The sequence below is a fragment of the Gavia stellata genome, chromosome 7 (assembly GCF_030936135.1).
Source record: "Gavia stellata isolate bGavSte3 chromosome 7, bGavSte3.hap2, whole genome shotgun sequence".
NCBI classification, from domain to species: Eukaryota; Metazoa; Chordata; class Aves; order Gaviiformes; family Gaviidae; genus Gavia; species Gavia stellata.
Genome location: NC_082600.1, coordinates 31,595,443 through 31,619,443, shown reverse-complemented (window position 1 = coordinate 31,619,443; position 24,001 = coordinate 31,595,443). Strand labels below are relative to the sequence as shown.

Below are 24,001 nucleotides of genomic sequence, written 5' to 3'. Positions count from 1 at the left end.
GGCAAAGAGAAAGTATTCTTATAAATGTATATTAGCTCCTCTTCATTTTTACTATTTGCTGTTGTGACATTTTACAGAAACAAGTATTTTGTCAGGTTTTTAAAAATGCTGATATAAAAGATTGTTCCCATATCTGAAAGTGCACAGGATTTAATTCCACAAATATAGTTAAGTTTAATGAGAGCTGCACATAGCAAATCGCATTTTAAAGTTGTATTTTTATACTTGGTAGGAGGTGGGACTAAGACTCATAATTACTTTTTAACTTTGGTTAATGCTGTAACTTTACACTGCCTATTTAATATTTAGATAAGGATATCTTGTCTTCCCACATAAAGAGAGTTAAGAGTAGTTTCAACCCTTTGCAATTTTCCACTTGATAATTTCAGATTGATTTGGAGCAGTATAAAAAAGCGTTGATGGATGCAGGTTGTAATCTTGCTCCTTTGAGTTACATAAAACAATGGAAGTAAGTAATTTGTTTTTTTTCCTACATGAGGCTATAACTAAATAATTTTACAGAACTCACCACTGTTATCAAAGAATTATGTGTTATTTCTCATACATCGTAAATTATCCTTAAACATTCATTCTGGCATAATTTTTTGCTGTCATTGTTATGGTAATACATGCAAATCTTATTTTAAAACTAAACTGCAGTAATGCCAGAACGCTATTGAACGTGACACATAGTAGTGTACTTAATGACCTAAGACAGAAACAACTTACTGGATTAAATGAAAAGTTGTGCTAGTTCAGACTCCAAATTTTTTTGGTTCATATTGAAGGGCCATGCTGCCTATCAGTTATTCTAGTTTTATGTGGTATCAAAATAAAGTCTTTGTCTCCTAAGTATAAAATATAATTCCTTTCAGTTCCTTCACTATTGTAATTATAGGCAAGAGGGATACATGTAATAAATAGTTACTTCCTGAAAGAATTTGAGAAGCAGACGTTTTTTCACTTTCACATGATCAGAGTGGAACATTTACAGCAGTATGTACCATGAGATAAGCATTTGATTTCTATCCCTGCTTTCACAGAGCTTTCACTAAGATGGCTTCAGCTCCAACCAGCTATGGAAACACTACGCCTAAACCTTTGGGGTATGCTTTTGATTAATTTTCTGTAAGCCTTTGGGTTCTTTTAGCTTATTTTAGTAGTACTGAAAGTGTGATTAGTGCTGTACAAGGCCCAGAATAAAACATTTCCTTATTTATAAAATGTTTTAAGTTACAGACAACTGCAAGTCCTCATCTCCCCTTAACAGTGCATATGACTTATACACAGGAAAATAAAGGGATCTGTGACTAAATCCACAAAGTAACTTAATATAGTGATATCTGCACCTGCAAATTAAATGTACAGGCTCTCATAGGAGAAGAATTTGGCACCAGGAAATGAATCTATGACAGCCATCATTTTGAGCCTTATTTAGTCAATGGCAGAAGATAATACCAGCCCTGTGTATTCAAAGCTGGTTCTCTCCAGGGCTTGGAGACTGTCGGGGATGCAAGAACACACTGCTCTTTCATTAGGATGTCCTGGGCTGGGTGTCTGCCTGCTTGTTGAAAGGTGTAGTTATTTATTTCGAGACATGAAAAGAAGAGATAAGGGTACATATATCCCATATGGTATACATGATATGGGACTTGGGTCTTTCTATACTTGAGAGGATTTGAATCCTCATTACCAACTTTATTTCCAGGAATGCGCTGTCACTGTCATAAGGAAACTGTGGCGCAGTATGGTTAGAGAAAATTCCAGTGATGTCTTGGAAAAATTACTGGTTGGTTGGTTGGAGACACTGAGCATCCCTGTTAACTCTGGTGATTAGGACACCCACTTGAAAGGAGCACTCAAATCCTTGCACTACTGAAGTTGTAAAATAAACTGTTCAATGGATTAAAGACTAGAACTCAAGACTCCTATTGATAGGTGAGGATCTAACTGCTAGATTATAGGTGTATTCCCATACACTTGGTTGCCGTGTGGTTTAAAGAATATATTTCAAGACAAATTGAATGACTTGGTACTTAAGTCCCATCAACTTTAATAGGAATTGGATGTCAGCATAAAGCTTAAGAATGCAAATCAGAAGAAGAAGGTCTTACACATCATCTTTATTTTGTTTTTCAGTCTATTTTCACGTGTTATGAATACAGGATCACAGTTTGTGATGGAAGGAGTGAAGAACTTGGTACTGAAGCAACAAGTAAGTTTAAAAACCAATTAAAAAAAGTCTATCACGTGAGCATTGTGAACATTTAGAAAAACAACTTTTAGTACCTCTGTCTTAGTAAAATTAATTGAACAGTAAAAAAAAATATCAGCCTCTGCTGGTGGATAGATCTATGATGATTAAGGCTGATTTCAACATTATAAAAAGAGCAGCTGTGGAATACTCAAAATAGACTAGACCTTCATAAACGAAAAAAACCCCTCTATGTCTTTACTTAGAACAGCATGTATTAAATGCATCTATTCCAGAGTGATTGAAAGGCTGAAAGTGTTCATTCTCTGTTCGGTTAAAATTCAAGTATTCCCAATTTTCCCACATAAATATGTACAGCAACCATAATCTTGAAATGTGCTTGAAAATCAAACTGTGTTTATAATGACATGGCCATCTTCCAATATTCACTTAACTTTAGAAAATATTTCTGAGCATAACTTGCATGAAAATTTCAATGTACAGCCTGCAAAAAAAAAACCAAAACAACAAAAGACGACACTGGTTGTGTAACTCGTAGCTGAAATTTTGAATTGTGGTTCCTAGAAACCTGCTTCCCTGAAGAGGACACATTGTTTTCTCCAATATGCACTTTCATCAGATGACAATAAATAAATATTTACAGTTAAAAATCTTAATTCTGTAATATTTTGACATCAAAATTTGTAAGAAAGAGATCATCATATTATCATTCTTAGTGGAAGAACCAGAATTTAATTTAGAAGTACAGCATGTCAGAACTAAATGAAATGAAATCTCATCTCTAATTAAATGTGCATCTTTTTGACATAGTTAATCTAACCATAGCCATTGTTTAGTCATCCTGTTATAGACAAAATTTATGCATGAAAAGTATCTGTTATCACATAAAAATTTTAAAAAATTGTTTCTGTGGCTTTTGTAGGATAGTTAATGAAATTAACTCTGCGGGAATTTCACTATGACTAGATATGACAAGTTGCATTGCACAGTTACAAATCAGGGGTCTGTCATGAAATATAGTTGAGGAAATGAAATGAAATATAGTTGTTTTAAATATGCATATTTTATAGAGACATCTTCAGATAAACTGTTACTTGTAACAATAGATAATTATATTCCAAATGACAATTCCTGTTCTTCTTGTATTAAACATTTTGTCATTTCTTTTAATGTGTGGCTTTAAAAAGTTAGTATTATTCTTGACAAAATGGCTTGCTTTGTTTTGGGTTCTGAGTGAGTAAGGAGCCACAATGCCAGTGTTTTCAGGATATTTTTTTTCTGGCTTTTAATTCATTCTCCAGGTTTTTTGGGGTAGCCAAATAAAGTTCTGTTCTTCCTCATATTTCTAAGCCTGATGTAGGTCTGTGGTATTTCTGTTAAAGTTAGCTTTATTTCTCAGTCATTCAGGGATTTACACTGTTTTTTTACTAAGCATTTTTCAGTGTTATTCGTAGATCATCCGTTGGAATGTTGTTTTTTTGATATATTCTGTCAACAAGACACATTTCCAATTCTGTTGCTATGTAAACTCTCCCTCAATTTATTACAACTAAAGTGGTTTAACTGTTTAATACTTCAGATCTTTTGTCCAAGCTAACATTTCCCATCTTAAATAAGGAAAAGTCATCTTGAATCTCACCTCTGTTTATTCCTTTCCAGTTCATCCAAACGTTTGTTGCTAGGATTGCTTTTCTTACCCATTTCTTTCACAACGTTAGTTCTTTTTTAGAATTCTTTTAAGTCTCATCTTCTTTCCTTAAACTGCAAAGTATTTTTTTAATAAGAATTCATACATCATCCCATGTCTGCATATATTGGTAATACCAAAATATAACTCTGTTCCTATCTTCATGCTTTTTTTGCACTTTCTGTTCATCTCCAAGCTCCTCAGATGCTTGCATTTTCTGTACAGAAAGGTAATTTAGGTGATGATAAAAATGCTCAACCTTTACAAAATATAAGAGGAAAACTGTTTAAAGTAGTGTTTCAAAAGCTCTGTAAACTATTCCGTAAATAATTGTGTGCCTGTGAAGAATTCTTAGTAAGCATTTCCGCATTCCATTAATTTCACATTATGTTTTACAGAATCTACCAGTCACACGGATATTGGACAACCTCATGGAGATGAAGTCAAACCCTGTGAGTAAAAGTGCCTTCACATGGAGAGAGGTGGAACAAACGAAATCTTGAGGCTGTGATACGTAACATGCCGTGGCTATTTTTTTTTCATAATAATGCAGTTAAATTTAATAATGCTGTATCTCAAGAATAGAACCGTTTTCATAACTATTTTTTAAGATTTTTTTGCATAAAAATAGTTTCTAAATAATGATAGTTTATTGTGTCTCATTGGAACTAGTGTTTTTGAGATTTTTTTCCTATTCTGAGCTTCTATTACTCTTGTGCTATTATGAGTTTCTGTCGCTCCTAAATGTCTAAAAGTTAAACTGTGGGCTGAAATTTTCTTTGCATCAAAGTAATTTTTTTTTTTCTAAGAGCGCAATTTCAGAAGTAAAGTAGTTACAGAGAGGTATGTTAGAGAAAATTTTGGTTCCCACATCTTTAAAGCTTTGCTATTTAGAGGAAAATACTTTAGTACTCATGCGGTCTTTCTGTTTGCAAGCCGAGTTCGTTTTGTGTCAGAAAAGTCCTCTTTTCCCCTTGTTTCTGTGAAAATTTACTCAGACTTGCATAAGTTACAAACTTTCAAAACACTAAAATGTTAGCTAGATAGTCAAGATGTTTGCTAGAATTTACAGCTAAAAATAGCCCTAAGTCTTTTTATACATAGTGTATAGTCAAAGCAGTCTTTTTTTCTTGCTATATATTTCATTTCTTCAGAACTCTTACATAGGACCACCCTGTGCACAAACTTGTTCTGAAAAAATCACCTGTTAAAAGTCATTTAGAAAGCTTTAATACCTTTGCCACATCGTATGAGTCTTCCTATTTTAATGACATCAGCGTCAGAGAGATACAATTGTAATATCTCACTGATGAGTAGATTTAAAACATCATTCTTAGTCCACTTTCACCTTCAGGTATTAACTATATGTAAAGGGAGATAAATAATGGTAAAATACGAAAATTATCAACATGCAAGTAATCCTGTCTTTTTTTAAACTATACTTCATAGATAGTGTATGTCATTTGCTTTCTTTCATGAACAAAGAAATTGACACTGTTTTCAGTGGCAGTGGATCCTTGTCCCTATTTGCAAGATTTGGAAAAGATGTACAGGGCTAGTTTTGTCTAGTCAACCAGTAGAGGTCACTCAGAACACTTAGTACAGCTGTGAAACTAAAAACTATAGATAACTTACAAGTAAGTGAAAAATGAAACTTTTTTTTTAAATAAACACTACCTTCCTCAGGCTACAATTTAGGATTTTATCTGGAAAAGTTTACAAGTCATATGGGGTTTTTTTACTGACTTGATATTGTCACATTTGACTTAGTAGAAAACAGCCATGATCACTTTGATAATTTGGAGAAAAAGTTCTCACTTGAAAAAGCTGAGATTGAGTCAGTCTGTCAGACCGTGGCTTCATGTTTCACTGCCATGTCAGAGATAGGAATTCATGGTCCAAAACAGGAAGTCCTACTTTTCAAGTTATAGGAAACCAGGCAAGCCCTAAAGAATGATCCTCCTAACCTGTAGGAAAACTGACAGCAACTTTTTGAGTAAGTTTCAGCTAACAGAATCAAGCCACAGAGTCATTGTGGAATACGTTTAGACTTGCTGTACCATCAACAGAAGTCAAATTGTATCTGGAAGAGGACAATGTGTAGAAATACACCGCTGTGGCTTCTGTTCGTCTTCTGATGTTTGAGGTCCTTTTGCACTCCCTAGAATAGAAAACTGTTGCACTGCAGGCAAAACACAAAGGGAGGGAAAAAGAAGCTTAAGATTTTTTTGTTTATAACACAGAAAAAAATCTTCTTAATAGTTCATTGAATCTTATTAACCACAGTGATCAGTGTATGAAATGTACATACCGATAAAAGTTGTAATGCAAAATTAGAGCACATTATTGAGAAATCAATTATTACAATGAAAGTAAATTAAATTATTTTCTAAATAAAAAATGCAACAATAAAGTAAATATATGAAAATGTACAACTTGTACCACCAACATTTGCAAATACTATTGTCAGTTGAAATTTTAAACCTATTCAGATTGATATGCTGTGCAAAACTCTGTAGGGTTGTCTGTAAATCACTTTGTGTGTTACTTGTCCCTGGTGCTCCTTTTGTCTCACGACGACAGCTACCAGGAAGGACAAAGGAGTCTACACCCATGCTTTCCAAGTTTTGCAGAAGCAGGAACAGATAGAACAGTTCTTATGGGCAATAATACCATCCTGTAATTTTTTTAATTTGTCTAGATTGTTTAACTGTAGTTACACTTTTTTGTGAAATACTTATTCAGAAACATTCATTGATGACCTTAAAGTAATCCCTTACTTGGTTTTTTTAATAGTAACATTCATTGGTCAAAGCAGGTTTTTAAACATGTTTTCGAAGGAATGTTCTGTTCAGATATCTAATAATATAGTTGCTTTGTTTTGGTATCGCTAAATAGAGATTGATTAAAACCTTAATTCTTCCTAACACACACACAAAAAAATCATGTTGTCAAGTATACACAAATTTTAACCTATAGATATGAAATTGACCACCACTTACTATAGAATTACAGAGGTTCTTTTAAGTATCTTCCATAAAATGGTTTGATTCTTGAGTAAGGACAATCTTTAATAAGTAAATCTTTAATATTTTTAGGACAAAATCCCAAAGGGGGTTTAGCCTCTGTCAATACAGTACGTGCATTTGTATTGATTTAAGAGGTAGATAAATCTTATTTGTGATATATATGAATGGAACTGTATTTTGGTAAGCATACTTTCCAGTGAATATGGCATCTTTCAGGCTTAGGATGCATTACAACAAAAAATTCTAAAAATGGGGGATTTCCTTAATCCAAACCGGCCATGTTAGCTTCTGCAGAAAAACAAATACAGACTGAAAGTCAAGAATATTTCCATGGGTCTTCTTCCATTTTAATTTGAAATCTTGAAGATTAAGTTTATAATTTCAAAAGTATTAATTTTATTCTTGAATTGCTTAGGGAAGTCACAAATTCAGTTATGTGTAAGGAAACCACTATACAGTTGTGTTTATTGGCAGGCTAGCTATCTCTTAAAGCAAATAAAACCTAGTAGGGTTTCTTTCCCTGTACCCTCAGAACTGATTTCAGCAGGAAAGGTTTATTTATACAACAAAAAAAAACCCTAGCTTATCACATTTCTATTGCTTTGCCACTTTTCGTGCGTCTACTTACACAAGCCCACAGCAAAAAAACACAGCAGTAATACATTCAGGAGGAAATGTTTGTAATATTGGGGTTTTAACTCTGATTTTAGATCTGGCATTAATCTGTAATTCATTCTAACAAGCAGGGAAGCTGCAGCTCTTTATCAGAGTTAAAGGTTTCTCAAACACCTCTCAGTTTTAGTCTAGCAATATCTATCCATTCCCAGTTCTCTCATTCCTTCAAGGTCACTATACCACCTTTATGTACGAGGCTGCCAAAATCATGAATGCTGGCAGACTTTACAAATGCAGTTGAAATTCTTGGTGGAGCTTATAAAAGCCTTTTACAGAGGTTCAGTCTGAAATTAGATCTAAATGAAATTTTTTAAAAAGCCAAACTTGAGGATAAGAGACTTTTTTAATGTAATTATATAAAAGCCCTTAATAGCAAATAGATTTGTTTTCTGTGTGTATGTAACCACCACATGTATACTAAATATGTTCACAGAATCACTACGGTTGGAAGAGACCTGTAAGATCATCAAGTCCAACCATCAACCAACACCACCATGCCCATTAAACATTGTTGTAGTATTAGAGATAGTTATGCTTTGTGAGCTCTAATAAATTCCCCAGATAATCTGTCTACTACTCAAGAAGAATTATTTCTGGTCTACAGAATCATCAAAACACAGAGATTTTGCATGTAAGCACTCAGATGAAATCAGCTGTAGTCCTGCATGCAGTTTTTCTACAAAATAAACTTCACAGTACCTGGATGAAAACGTAGTATAGAAACAGAAGAAAGCCAAGTAGTTGTCAGGAGTTACTAAGAACTTTTGTTTTTCATCCATAATAATTGGCAAAAATCCTGCTTGTTGGCAATAAAAATATTGGAAGTGCCTCAGTGTTTTGTGTGAAGAAAAAAACTTTTTGTATAGTTTAGACAGACTTTTCAAATCCTTGTGGAACTGATTTCTCCTTCAAGACCTTAATTTTGGTTTAATGGTAGTCATAAATCATGAAATGAAAAGGGTAAATTACATAACAGTAGCAGATTTTGATCTAGCTTGTATTTAGCATTTATTGCCATAGAAGTGTTTTGTTTTATAATATTAAATCAATAGCAGAGCTCTGTAACCTGGAAAATTTTATAACTAACCATGTGATGTTCCTCTAAAGCTGGTAACACCTTAATTTTTCTTTCTGCATGCTGCCTTTCTGTTGGGATGTATTAGGCAACCATTTTTTGGAAAGTGTGTAATAGTGAATTTTGGATGAACCAAAACCAAAAAGCTCAATAGCACCCTTCGTAGCTCTCTCACTGTTGTTTATTCTGTACTGGCTCAGTTATGTACAAATACTATAAATATTAGTGGGCACCACAATTACTTTTGAATGATGTGACTTCTAAATGGGAAATGATGTTGGTTTGAATGATGTTTAATGTAGTAGATACAAGCAGAAATTCATAAGCCAAAATTCCAATCTTGTGAGATAAAAACATACTTTTTAATAGGAGACAGACGACTACCGGTATTTTGACCCCAAGATGCTACGAGGCAGTGACAGGTGAGTTTACTATGAGTTTTGCTTCTTTCTTTGTACCCTGTGAAAAGGCTAACTTAAGAAATCTGATTTTATTTTACTTGCTGACTACAAGTAGTTAATTTTAATCATTAATTCTAAATCAAGACGGTGTTGAAGGAATTCACAACAAGAGCTTGAATCAACCAGATAAATTTTTATAACACTGCAAAAAAAATCTTTTGTTCCAGTGACCGAACATGCTGCTAACATGCACGTCGGTTAAGTCACAGGAATGTGTACTAATATTTAGCAATATATAATGTTAGAATTCTTTACAGTTGTACTGCTTGTTTTTTTTGAAACTTTGTGGTTTTTCACTGTTAAATTAAAAAGCCATCGGATAGTGCACCAAAATTTCTTTATCACTTCTTAAACAGTTAAAATTTTAAATTGACTACAACACTTCTTCAGTAATTTGTTAATAACTTTGCAAAAAAAAAAAAAGGCTGTATTTGCTCTTGTATAGGCAGGTGCACATTTTATATTCATGTGTATATGAAGGGAGAGTTAGATATAGTTTATTTTGCCAGTAAAAGAGAGGAAGAGGAATTACACTAGAAATTTATCAAATTTGTATCTTTTGCTTTATATCTTTGATAAATAAATGTGGCTGATAATCTCACCTCTAATATCCTAGAAACAGAGAAGATACTTAATTTTAACATTCCTTCTAAAAATAATTTTCATCTGAGCTGTGGGAAAACAATCAGCTGATTTAATTGCAGGGGCTTATTACAGGACGAACATGGATAAAGTAGGTCCAGACTTGGTTTTAGTTATTTGCATTAAAATCTGTCCCCGCTTCCTCTGTTCTTGAAACATGGAAAGTATATTTCTGACAGCATTAAGTAGTAATAGGAAACAAATTTCAGATAATAGATATGTTTTATTGGAAAATATTATTACAGACTATATAATTTCAAAGATAAACAGATTTTGAAAGCATCAAAGAAGAAAGTTGGTAGTATTTTATGTTTCATTTTAATTGCAACTTCCATTGTTTTGTTATGCTTTTATAGCATTTTTGGAGGATTTTGTGCAAAAGTGCAAAGATTTGTTTTATTAAAGCCAAAGGGGTTTTCTCATGTAAATGTGCATTTTTACCCACTCCATGTATTTCTTGTGTTGCTTTAAACAATGTAAAGATACGCATTTACAGCAGTTCATAATTGTGCCATTCTGTGTAGCTATAATAATCATCATAGGGAAAAACTTTTAATTTCTGGTTTGGGATTTGACTTTTTTTACATAAACTCAAGTTATATTCCTTAACTCATATTTGAGCATGACAACAAAACTCTAGTATAGCCGTATAGGGGTTTGTCTAATTCTCCCTTCAAATATTTATGTAGATGATAAAAACCCATAGGTTAGCTGGATTGACAAAATATTACTAGTTTAAAATAACAATATCAAATGGTATAATTTTCTAACCTACTCCTGTTTTAAGAAATACTGGCATTTCTAGCTATGATTTTTTAAATAGAATAGGAACTGCATTACTGTAATTCAGTCTTAGTAGAACAGTATCTTTATATCCTGTGAAAAGCCTATGTCAAGTATAAACAGGCCTTGCCCTCTGAAAGGATGACACAAAATGTATGTGGCTTTGTCATATCATATTCAAATGAGAGAATTGGGCTAACAGTTCTACTTATGGGGAGTCTGCAGTATTCATGACAGATCAAAACAACGTATTAGAGATAGCCGTTCCCTTTTAAAATGTATTTTTCTGATACACTGGAATCTATGTTGAGTCAATTGTTGTTGGTCACTCAGAGAAAACTTCTTGAAATAAGGGAAAGGATACGTTGAAGGGAAAAATGCTATGCTTTTAATCTGTGCTGGAACATAAGATGTATTTGACTATCTGGGGCTGCAGGCCAGCACAGAGCAGGAAGGTAGTGGTAGTGTGTGAGCAAAGTGCAGGAGAGCAGACTGACGCTTCAGAGCTTTCTCTTTGCTTTTTTCCTTCCTCCTGAAGGTGCAAGTTGGTGCAGGAGAAGAGGTTCCCCCCCCTCTCCCTGCAACCTCCCTGTGGCTAGGACTGTGTATTCAAATGGAGAGGAAGAGTCTGTACCACCCAAACTGTAACTAACTTACCTCTTCCTCCTTAAATAATTTTAATCCTAATGTTGTTGCTGTGACACCTGACAGCAGAACACATACCTGCTGCCTGTAGTAGTTTTTGAGATTTTGAAGCATCAGGAAGTATGTATGCAGCCACTGCAAACCAACTGGCTTACCTAGTTAAGATTCCAGTAGGCAGGATTTGTAAGTGTCATGAACTGTGCTAATGCTGATGAAATTTTTTACTTGGTGTATTTGCCTCTAGCTAGCAGCACTATAGTTAGAGCTTTTAAGCTGTAAAAGAACTCTTGTCATAAAGCTTACAATTCAAACAGCAACCTTAAAACTGGTGAGGTAAAACTCCTATTTACTCACATGTTTACTCTCTACATACTCAGTGGTGTAGAGTGAATGATTTTCCATAACAAACCATTTAAATAAAATGCTTGGAGAATGAATGCAGAAAGGCAATTATTGTTCTATTTTATATCTTTGTCTATTATATAGTATTCCATAAACATGATGTGTACGTGATAGTTATTTTGCATATTTAAATTAATGTCTAATAAAATTTAAGTTGCAGTTTGTGTTTCTTCTTATAGCTCAGTTCCAAGAAACAAAAATCCGTTCCAGGAGGTAAGTCATGTAGAAATTATTTTTCAATGTTCATGTGTTAAAAAAAAATAAATCCTGAAGTATATGAATCCTGAAAATGACGGGAGGCCTGCATGGATGAACAAGGAGCTCCCGGACAAACTCAAACACAAAAAGAAAGCCTACAGAGAGTGGAAGCAAGGACAGATAGTTTGGGAGGAATACAGAGAAATTGTCTTCCCCAGCAAGTGCTCAAGCTAGACCGCCCAAGTCAAAGGCAGGGGCTGGGAGAATGAAGAACGACCCACTGTAGGAGAAGATGAGACCATCTTGAGACCACTGAGGAACCTGAAGGTGCACAAGTCCATGGGACCTGATGAGATGCATCCGTGGGTCCTGAGGGAACTGTCAGATGAAGTTGCTAAGCTACTATCTATCGTATTTGAGAAGTCATGGCAGTCCGGTGAAGTTCCCACTGACTGGAAAAGGGAAAACATAACACCCATTTTTAAAAAGGGAAAAAAGCAAGACCTGGGGTACTACAGAACAGCCAGTCTCACCTCTGTGCCCAGCAAGATCATGGAACAGATCCTCCTGGAAACTATGTTAAGGCACATGGAATATAAGGAGGTGATTGGTGACAGCCAACATGGCTTCACTAAGGGCAAATTGTGCCTGACAGATCTGGTGGCCTTCTACGATGGGGTTACAGCATTGGTGGATATGGGAAGAGCAACTGACGTCATCTACCTGGACTTGTGCAAAGCATTTGACACTGTCCTGCGTGTCTCTAAATTGGAGAGACATGGATTTGACAGCTGAACCACTTGATGGATAAGGAATTGACTGGACGGTCACACTCAAAGAGTTGTGGTCAGCGGCTCGATGTCCAAGTGGAGAGCAGTGACGAGTGGCGTTCTTCCAGGATTGGTATTGGGACTGGCACTGTTTAACAACTTTGTCGGTGACGTGGACAGGGGATTGAGTGCACCCTCAGCAAGTTTGCCCATGACACCAAGCTGTGCGGTGCAGTCAACACGCTGGAGGGAAGGGATGCCATCCAGAGGGACCTTGACAGGCTTGAGAGGTGGGTGCATGCAAACCTTGTGAAGTTCATCAAGGCCAAGAGCAAGGTCCTGCACATGGGTCGGGGCAATCCCAAGCACAAATAAAGGCTGGGCGGAGAATGGGTCAACAGCAGCCCTGAAGAGAAGGACTTGGGGGTTTTGGTTGACGAGAAGCTCAATATGACCCAGCAATGTGCGCTCACAGCCCAGAAAGCCAACCATACCCTGGGCTGCATCAAAAGCAACATGACCAGCAGGTCAAGGGAGGTGGTTCTCCCCCTCTACTCTGCTCTCATAAGACCCCACCTGGAGTACTGCATTCAGCCCTGGGGCCCCCAACATAAGAAGGACACGGACCTGTTGGAGAGAATCCAGAGGAGGGCCACAAAGATGATCAGAGGGCTGGAGCACCTCTCCTACGAAGACAGGCTGAGAGAGTTGGGCTTGTTCAGCCTGGAGAAGAGAAGGCTCTGGGGACACCTTATAGCGCCTTCCAGTACCTGAAGGAGGCCTACAAGGAACCTGGAGAGGGACTTTTTACAAGGGCAGGTAGTGACAGGACAAGGGGTAATGGCTTTAAGCTGAAAGAGGGTAGATTTAGATTAGCTATTAGGAAGAAATTCTTCACCATGAGGGTGGTGAGGCACTGGAACGGGTTGCCCAGAGAAGTTGTGGATGCCCCAACCCTGGAAGTGTTCAAGGCCAGGTTGGAGGGGGCTTTGAGCAAGCTGGTCCAGTGGAAGGCATCCCTGCCTATGGCAGGGGGGTTGAAACCAGATGATCTTTAAGGTCTCTTCCAACCCAAACCATTCTAAGTACCAGTCATTATTGATGATCACAATTAAGAAAATGAGAGGTCATTTGCAAAAACCACTTAGATTAATTATATCTAGTATTAATTACAATTAGCTGTTATTGTGAAGAAGTCTTTTCATCTTCAAAGGGCTATGTAAGCATAAACTAATACTGGAGAAAAAAAAAAATCTAGGAGATTCTTCTGGAGGTAATTACAGGGATTTATTAGTATCATAATTGGGTACTCAGCAATTTTAACCCCCCATTTTTATACCAGATATTTAGAATGCTCTCTAGATTTAATCCTTTGTCTGGCCTTAAACAACAGTGTTGACCACCGATTTAAGTGGCAGTATTTTAAACAGTCTCAGCAATTAGAGGAAAAAAGCAAAACAACAAATGTTGTCACTTTCTACAAATGCCAGTAACTTTCAGTATTTTTCAATATAAATATTTGCAAATAGTAAAAGTCTTACTTATCTGATCTTACTACCAAGTTTCATAAGCAAAATCTTTGCCTTGGCAATATACAAATGTCTCGGATTTCTCTTGAAATATCCTAATTATCCTCCTAAACAAAAGAAATACCATGTGGTGTCACATATATGGCTAGCAGATGGTCATAGCAAAAATGGCAGTAGTAACATAAAGTCTATATAAAATTCATATAGTGTAGTCAAACAATTTTGGATAGTGAATGTTAACAAAAATTATGCAAGTATTAAGTCTCCTTTTTCTATTCATTAATTGTTCTCTTTTAAACATAGCCCAGAAAATAGTTATGGCCTTTACCTGTAATAATATAGATTATTACCAGTAGTAAGTGGGAGGGGGAAAAAATAATGAAAAAGTGTATTCCTTTATAACAGAAGTATTTTATTTGTTTCCCAAATTAATTCTTAAGCATCCATGGAAATATTTTAACTGTTCCTATGGACACTGGAGACATCTCCGCACCAAAAAGTAACATGTTGAAACTGCATATGTTTCAAATATTTCTTAGTAGAAGATAGTGACGTGAAAGCTCTCAGCTTGCTATTCTGCATCCTACTAAAACTCTTCTATTACCTTCTTTCACATAGGAAGCTAGTGGTTCTGTATACAGTTCTTATTAGACTGCAGTGTGATTAGGATGATTTTTGCTGTAGGTTTAATGATTTGGTATATATTTTACTACTGAAATGTTAAGAATTTGAATGCATACTCTGATTATGTGTGTGTTGCCTTTCAGGCGATAGTGTTTGTAGTTGGAGGAGGCAACTATATTGAATATCAAAATCTTATTGACTACATAAAGGTATGTACACTTCTGTCAGTTGTAGTCTATAACTTACTGATGGAAACCAGTTTTAGCAGGTTTTCTGTAACATTTAGTATTTAGAAGATTAAGAGTATGAAATTGGCCTTAACATCCTTATTATATACAGAGTCTGGGAAAAAGGTATGTAAGAAATCAGTAGAAAGTGTGGATTATTAATTCAGACCAACAAAGAATTACAGTTTCTGGTATTCTTGCTTATGTTGCACTTTTGAACTGAGTAAGTAAACTCTGTTCTGCTTTATTTTGTCTTCATACACACACTAACGTGGTTGAAAACTGTCAACAGATGTAGGTAACTGAATTAACCTGTCTTCTGTACTGATACATCAAATGCTGTCAGTTTGGCTGTTCATATCGTTTTAGAGTCCTGTTACTTGTTTTCATTTGCTGTTGTTAAATAAAGCAGCCTTGAAAGTAAGGAACTCCTCAGAATTCTCTAGTTTTCATAAATCTCGCAAGATACTACAGTGCTTTTTCAGATTCAGCTTAACAATATGAAGTCAGTTCAAAACAAGGCTTACAGATAACAATATCTTATTTTACAACAGTCTTACCTGAGCGTAATGTCTGTTGTTTCAGAAGCCAACATAATGTAAATACTATGCTATCTGTCAAAGCAAAGATCAGATTGGCATCAATATCTAAGCATTTGTTATTTACGTACGTTTAGAAGTTTTCACTAAAGAGTTAATGGAAGCTCATTCTTGATATGCTGCACCATTTGATTCTGTGTAGAAATCATAAGAGGTGTCATATGCACAAAGAAAAAAAAATATGTAACCAACTATGTAATGCTGGTGTAACAGATTTATTTCTCTGATTCCAGCTGGCCAGCCTGGGAGAACACATGTATACCAAAAATCAGTGAATGGGGAAAAGTAACTACATTGTTACAGTTCTTGGGGGGCAGGGCTGGGATTCAAGCACTTTCCAGGAATAAAAAAGATACAAAAGGAACCTTGATAAAATTTTGAAGTAGGTGATAAGTTATTTAAGAGCAGCAGCATACCATTCTTCCTTCCTGATCTTAACCTTGTTCATGGTACGATTGTCCTGTCCTGTGGTGGATTGGATTGAGGCTTTTCAAACAAAAGAAAAAATACGGAGCATTAGTCACTGAAAAACACTTCTTCCACAAAACAAGCACATGAGAGTTTTATGTCCAGGTAAATCTTGAAGAACATAAAGTCAGAACATGTGTGCTGAGTTGTTTTCCCCCCCTAACAGGCAGCCATTTTGGAACAGCTGGTCTGGATAGGGGAAAGGAGAGGAAGAGGAAAGTAAGTTAAAGAAATTATTTAGGCTCAGCTTAGCACTTATCACTATTCTTGATAACCAATTATAGCATTCAGTGGGGCATGAGCCTGTAGCAGAGTGCATTGTCAAACTTCTGGCTTGCTCCTTAGTTTATGCAAAGCCACTTCAGGTGCCATCAACTCAAAAGATGCCCAGCAACATGTGTATTTGATGTATATTTGTTACTTCCTTCTAAAATAAAACTCTGAATCCCCTAGAAGCTCATACACTTCTCTGATACGTAGCTGCATACTGACAGAGCTGAGGTTTGCTGTGTATGTATATATGTGTATATACAGAGCATTTGTACGATGATAACTTAAACACTCGGCACTTCATACAAAGTGGCAGGAGGCTGAAGTTTCTGAGGAATAAGACGGCAAACAGGAGGTCATTTGGTAAAGAGAGAGGACAGAAGGAACTGAAAACTACAGGAGTGGTAATGTTAGAGCTTACGGAGTCAGAAGTTGGACGTAGTTTTTCTTCTTCTGGAACCCATGGACAGAGGTTTCTTCATCAGTTGTCACAGCTGAAGGGTGCTGTATGTTTCTCCAGTCAGACTGCGTACTTGGTCAGTGGGAGATGATGTCTCAAGGGGGAAGGCCTTTATTCCACTTAGCCATTTGCTTTTGAAAAAACAGGAAGGGTTAATGACAGCCTTAATTCCACCTCCCACCCCCTGGAGACTTGTCTGCCTCTCCCAGGTGACTCTTACAGGCTTATCCAATAAAATTTGCTTTTCCATGTGGTACACTTCCAGCATCTGTTGTTTCAACAGATGTAGCTTATTAATTATTCTAATATTCAATCAGTCTTCCTCCAGAATAAAAAAGAGAAAAATCCACAGCTCTGTTCCTGCAAGCAGATACTACAAAGATTTTATTCACTGCTTTATTTTTCTAAGCACTATCTGTTTTGCCAGTTTGCCTCTGAAAGCACAGAGAGAGTATTTGAAAACTTTCTAAAACAGGAAGCAATGTTCTTCAGCTTTGATACTCTGTGGTTTTTTGGAGAACTAAGAGGAACCCTCAAGTCCAATTATTTGCAATTTTGTGCTAGAATGGACTATCTCACATTGTCAAAAGCAAATGTTTACAATGTCAGTAAGGCAGACTGTGCCTTAAATTAGATATATTGGCGAAGTTCAGTTCAACATGCTGAAAACGTGTCATCAAAATTGCAAGCCATAGGGAGCCTCCAAGAGGAGACTAGCATACTGTTTTGTACAAAAGAATTTAGCATGTCCTTTAATTTCCTTTTGTAGATGGTTAGAAAGGTACTGCTTGATAATCTGTTCCAGTCTACCTGTGATAGACATTATCACAAAAGAAATTTAAATCCAGCATAGTTTTTCAGTCATTAAAAAATACTGGACTTTGAAGAGCACTGAGATTCTATTTTTGTTTTAGATGTTAAGCAGTTTCAACTGGGCTCCAATAATTATTTGGAGATGTATCTCTTTGTTTGAATGGACTAAGTAATTAACTTTTAAAATGTGTTTGCTTTTATTTAAAATTACACTTTTTTAGAGGAATATATATGACAGACTGGAAGTGTACCTTAACGTATTTTAGAGCTGCCTGAAAAGCAACAGTCCCATTTTGCAATTATTTGTATAGTTTAAGATTTTATTTGGTACTAGGCAGAAACACATGCTATTCAGCCATATTACTGAAAGTGGAATCTGTCAAAATACCAGTTTAGATCAAAACCAGACCTGTTCAGACATCAAGATTAAAAATACTGGCCTGAAACATGGGAAGATGCAAGCTCAAGATCCTGCTCGGTGGCAAGAATAGCTTATTACCAGGAGGACTTGAACCAGGATTAGTCTCCTCAATTAGTGTGTGATCACCAGCTAAGGAGTGTTAGAATCTGTTTCTGTTACTTTCTGCTGAAACAGCACAAACTGGTAATATATATGAAACAAAATAATTTTGTCAAGGCTTAGGTTCCTATTTCACTCTTGAATTAAATAAGTTTTACCTAAGTAGTATCAGAAAATGCAAAATAATTTAACAGTGAAACAGATTTCTCAAGCCTATGCTTGAACTTTGAGGAACCATGGAATTACTAGCCCAACACTGGAAATAAACTCAATCTGAAACAATGTATTACTTAAACTGATTTTAATTTCTAAAATGCTAATATAGCACTTTGGCAGCTTTACTATCAAGAGGACACTGTTAAACCGAGTTTGCAATGAACAGTTTATTATGCATCTGATTGAAATCAACATAACATTTTGTTTTAGAATCCCTTTATAAAAAAAGTGCTGTTTTTAACATCATCATATGGAAATGAATTACAGATTGACATTTTCAGGCTCTAACACAACAGAAACAGTAAATACGCTGTTACTATTCTTAGTGCAGTGCCCAGTTATTTTAGGGGGTAGGGTTTGCTCAAGTAAGGTTGTTACCTTCCCCAGGCCATTCACAGATATGTCAGAGACCTTAGCATTCTAGTGAGTTTAAATGTGTAAAATGCCCCATTTTTTCCACTTTCTTTCTGCCTCTGGTCTCTCATTTTCCACCACAATTTAATTACAGGTTTATTTTCTCTAGTGGAACAACTATTCTTTTTCCAGCCAAAAGTGTAGGACTTCAGCATCATCAAGATTTTTTTTTTTTTTTTATACAATTAGTTTAAGCCACTTCTGCTACTCTGTTAAACACTTGATTTCTTCCTGTCTTCTCTTTTTTTAGGGTAAACAAGGCAAACATGTCCTGTATGGCTGCAGTGAACTTTTTAATGCTACACAGTTTATAAAACAGGTAGGTAATACCTCTGTAATATTTATTTACTTCTGTAACTGTGTGTTGACTTCACAGAATCACTAAGGTTGGAAAAGACCTGTAAGATCATCAAGTCAAACCATCAACCAACACCACCATGCCCACTAAACCATGTCCCACAATGCCTCGTCCACACATTCCTTGAGCACCTCCAGTGATGGTGACTCCACTACTTCCCTGGGCAGCTTATTCCAGTGTCTCACCACTCTCTCAATAAAGAAATTTTTCCTAATATCCAGCCTGAACCTCCCCTGGTGCAACTTGAGGCCATTTCCTCTCATTCTATCACTTGTCACTTGGGAGAAGAGACCAACACCCACCTCTCTGCAACCCCCTTTCAGGTAGTTGTAGAGAGCGATGAGATCTCCCCTCAGCCTCCTCTTCTGCAGACTGAACAACCCCAGTTCCCTCAGCTGCTCCTCATAAGACTTGTGCTCCAGACCCCTCACCAGCTTTGTTGCCCTTCTCTGGACACCCTCCAGCGCCTCAATGTCCTCCTTGTAGTGAGGGGCCCAAAACTGAACACAGGATTCGAGGTGCGGCCTCATCAGCACCAAGTACAGGGCCATGATCACCTCCCTACTCCTGCTGGCCACACTATTTCTGATACAGGCCAGGATGCCATCGGCCTTCTTGGCCACCTGGGCACACTGCTGGCTCATATTCAGCCGGCTGTCGATCAACACCCCCAGGTTCCCCCCCGTTGCCTGGGGTTGTTGTGACCCAAGTACGGAACCCGGCACTTGGCCTTGTTGAACCTCACACAATTGGCCTGGACCCATCGATCCAGCCTGTCCAGATCCCTCTGCAGAGCCTTCCTACCCTCAAGCAGATCAACACTCCTGCCCAACTTGGTGTTGTCTGCAAACTTACTGAGGGAGCACTCAATCCCCTCATCCAGATCATCGATAAATATATTAAACAAGACCGGCCCCAAAACTGAGCCCTGAGGGACTCCGCTTGTGACCGGCCGCCAACTGGATTTGACTCCATTCACCACAACTCTCTGGGCTCGGCCATCCAGCCAGTTTTTTACCCAGCAAAGAGTGCACCTGTCTAAGCCACGACTTCTTTACCTATACATCTCTCTATGGGTTTAAAATAAACAAGCAACAAACTAATTAGTGAAAGATTAATACATGTTCTTGTTACCTATTTTCACTTGATTGAAATGGGGGTTTGGAGTCATTATTTATTTTTAATTAACTTTTGAAGGCCTGTGTTGTCAATGTGAGTTCACAGGTAATGCAGGTGAACAAGTTTGTAATAATTGCCTTAACATAAATACTAATGAAAAAAATTGCTCTGGTCTTGATACTTTCACAAATAATATGTCTTTCCAGGCTACTCTAGCGACTTTTACAAGTTTAAAAGCTGCTATTCAACTGTGATTTTTAAACATTTGTCCTAAAGTTTGCTATTTATAAGTACTGGCCTAGTGGGAACTTGATGTTGTTCATACCTATATTAAAATCAGTCTTTTAGTGCTGTTAAAAACATTATCATCACCATTACTTCTCTATGGCTCATGCCCATCCAAATGCAAAATAAAAATTATTCACGGTGGTCAGCAAATAGCAGCCCTTCAGTAGCTGTCACCACTTATGGTTTTACTTCCTACTAAGATGAGAATAAATTGTTATTCAAAACTGCATTTTAAAGAACTACATTAATTCTTGTTGCACTTGAAGGATACAAATGGTACTTACCAGCTTATAACTCTTCAGTCAGCTTGTTTTGTTGACTTGACCATGTACGCTGCACCTGTACCTCTGAAATCTATTCAGACCTTAAGATTTGAAGCTCAGATCCTCTCCTGTGAGGGTATGCATTAAGTATTCTATTACCAGCATATTTTTCATTGTAAGAGACAAACAAAGCTTATAGGACAGAAATATTTATTGTGTGAACTGGATAGTAGTTTGACTGAAAGAGTAAGATTAGCAACCTAATGGTTTTCTGTCTTTTCATGTTCAGCTGTCCCAACTTGGCCAGAAATAAGACTGGAACACCATTACCTGGATGGCAGTGTGACAATGAAGAATTGTTACAACATTCAGATATCTTCATATCTATAATTTTGTCATTATATTAAAACTTAAACCTGTTTCATTAATATGATAACTTTTAAAAAAAAGATCTGTAATTAGTACAGTGTATATCAACATTTCAGAAATAAACCTTAAAACCTGCTGTATTTTTGGTGGGGGTCAGTTTCACATTATTACGTTCTAAATGCAGTATTAGCTATGGTATATGACAGAGCTGGCTGGAAAGCATAGCATTTTCAAGTTCTTATATATAGTTTCTGTTACAGTAAACAAAGCAATAGCTTGAAGAAAAGGTTAAGTCTGTCTTCAGGAGATGGGTTCTTCTTCAAAGCCATACTATCTTTCTTTAAGAAAACTGAAAAGGACAAAACTGCCTTTTAGGACCACAGACAAACAGCCTTAGTGCGAGAGAACTACTACTTCTAGTTCCTACCCTTTTATTTTACCAAAGTCATTATATTTAGATTTGTGCAGTTTTTGCTTGATGGTCCAAAGATGTACTTGAAGATACCTTCAGTACAAGTTTCTGATACAGTAATTTAGCATTTCTCTTAAGTTTAAGAGAAAATTGCTTGCCTACACAGTCACAGTTCCAAACTGTAAAACTGTGAAGTCTTTAATAATTTTCTTTTGCACTTTTTATTGTAACTGCTTTGACTGTTATGTTTGGGAAGAAACCAAGTCATGCTCACAGAACAGCTCTTAACTGTTTTGTAAGCACATATTTAAAATACAGTTTTTAACAATTGCATTAGGTAGGGGTGGTTTCAATTGAAAGAATCTCATGATATAATTAAGTTTTGCTATTAACGATAGCACTGGAGAGTGCATATGGAAATTGAGAGAGGGTATCAAAATTTCTTTATAGCCGTAGGTCTCTGCCTCTAGAAATGTCCTCTCTGGAAACTGTACTGCTACTGGTGAAGCAATAATACGTCTTCAAAATGAGGCCTAACATACTCAAAAAGTTAAAAGAAAACGCTTGTTGTGGGCTTATTAACGAACTGTGAGATTGTAAGAATTACTGGCTTACTGTAAATTTTTCAGCAGTTTTTTTTGCACTAGTCTTCAATGTTGAATGTTAATTTTGCTCTAAAGGCAATACTTTTTCCCCAGCTAGATTTTTTTTCAGAACATCTATACAAGAAATGCAGTTGGATCTAGTCCTTAGAAGTATCACGATGAAAATATGCATAATCTAGACCATGTTATCAAAAAGTAATAATGTTATTTAATTATCTCAGCTGAGTGTTGTAAGCTACTCCACACTACTACTATAAACTTCTAACTTTGCCAAGTCAATAAATGTATTTATTGTGGTGTTAATTATAGTTGTTGTATGTGAGCACTCTCCCATACTTCAATCAGCAAGGTCTCACTGTGTCAAATGCAGTTTGTTATTCTAATTCCCTATATATATATACACACTATATTTGTTAGTAAAAACAAGGTCAAAGTACATTTGGAAAAGAAAATTACACTTAAGGTGTTTATTGCTTCCTGTGGGAGTTCATTCCAGGAGCTTGAAATAATCCATCCCCAAGAAAGCTGTGCTTCCTATGCAAAGAGTTTTAACCTTGCAGCTGACAACCAACTTCTGAAAAATCTGCTGATTGCTTTTTGTCCAGATCTTGTGGCAGCCTGTGATACGATGGACCCTGCTCGTTTAAACAAGGAGCACTCCTGGTTTATCACCGCTTACAGAATTTGCTGTTTCAATAAACTATGTATAGATATCAGAAAGTACTTTGGTTGCTGAGTTCAAAACTTGGTTTGCAGTCTTTACGCTGCCTCTGGAGACAGGTTTTGTTTGTGCCCAGCTTTATAGCTGGATCTTCAGGTCTGTTGTGTGAGCGTGCACTGGTTACTTTGGGTTTTGTTTTTTTAAAAAAATTAATAAATACAATTTTACTACTTCAAATATTCTTCTCTTTCCTTGCCAAACTAGATTTCTGGTTTTGTTGTGGTAGTAGTCTTAAAGCACTCTGTTACCATTAAAATCTCAGACTTGCCACTCTGTCTTTGTAACAGTGTACTCCTCATGCTTCTTCCCTTCTGACACAACCTGAGTTATGGCATGCTGGTTTTTGTTACACAGCCCTTTTCCCTGAATACCTCTTGTGGAATTAGGAATGTAGAAGGTTGTACAAGAAGTCTTCGTGGTTAATCTAGAGGCAAACAATATTAAAAGTAAGCTGGCTCTTTGGCAAGCTTATTCAATTTATAGACAGTCACTATGCCCTTCACGTCCTTAAAGGAGAGGTTACACTTGGCTCAGTGAGTCTTTTAAGTAAAATAGTACCAGCAGCATTCATGTTGCTAATAAATATTTTAAATGGCTGCATGAGGGACCAGGAAGTTTTGGAAGTTTTCTAGCCTTTTCTTTGTTGATAAACCTCAGGCAGGGCTGGCTGGTGGGGCAGCACCAACGGCAGGGCTGGCCTCCAGCACAGCAACTCCAGCTTCTGTGTCTCAGGACTGGCAATTCTTCATGGGGATCTACCTTCCCATTTAGGTAAGTAAAAGCAGAACAAGGCTGAGTTTCAAGTGCTGTGCTTGTTCTCAGGAAGAAAATAAGCAGTCTGGTCTTCAGCTATGGAAAATTGGCACATCTTTCAGGAAGTATAGACAAATCTTACAAATGGTTGCATTTACTTGTCACAAGAATTAATTCACAGTTTGAAACGATAACCCTTTGCTTGCTTTCTTGTTTTAATTTGAAGGTTTTAGAATATTTAGATGGATATTTTGTGAATTAATGATGAATTTAGTGCCTTTGTTTTTCAGAATTAGACACTTTTAAAAAAGAAAAAGTAACAATAAAGAGGAAGCAATCAGAATGAGGAAAAGAAACCTCTGGAGACTACTACTTGATTTAAATGCCCTTA

The 24,001-nt window shown here is 36.4% G+C and overlaps 1 protein-coding gene across 2 annotated transcripts in view; it reads left to right on the top strand.

The window, feature by feature from the left end:
- The window catches only part of SCFD1 (sec1 family domain containing 1), a 60,365-nt gene extending 37,402 nt beyond the window's left edge, over positions 1-22,963 (top strand). For both annotated transcript variants that reach the window (XM_059819960.1, XM_059819961.1), the window contains 9 exons: positions 390-469; positions 1,044-1,106; positions 2,140-2,215; positions 4,301-4,354; positions 9,051-9,103; positions 11,794-11,827; positions 14,879-14,944; positions 18,973-19,041; positions 21,040-22,963. In XM_059819960.1, coding sequence (XP_059675943.1) covers positions 390-469; positions 1,044-1,106; positions 2,140-2,215; positions 4,301-4,354; positions 9,051-9,103; positions 11,794-11,827; positions 14,879-14,944; positions 18,973-19,041; positions 21,040-21,063 — 519 coding nt within the window. In that variant the 3' untranslated portion in view covers positions 21,064-22,963. The remainder of the gene's footprint in view (positions 1-389; positions 470-1,043; positions 1,107-2,139; positions 2,216-4,300; positions 4,355-9,050; positions 9,104-11,793; positions 11,828-14,878; positions 14,945-18,972; positions 19,042-21,039) is intronic.
- The last annotated feature ends 1,038 nt before the right edge of the window (positions 22,964-24,001 follow it).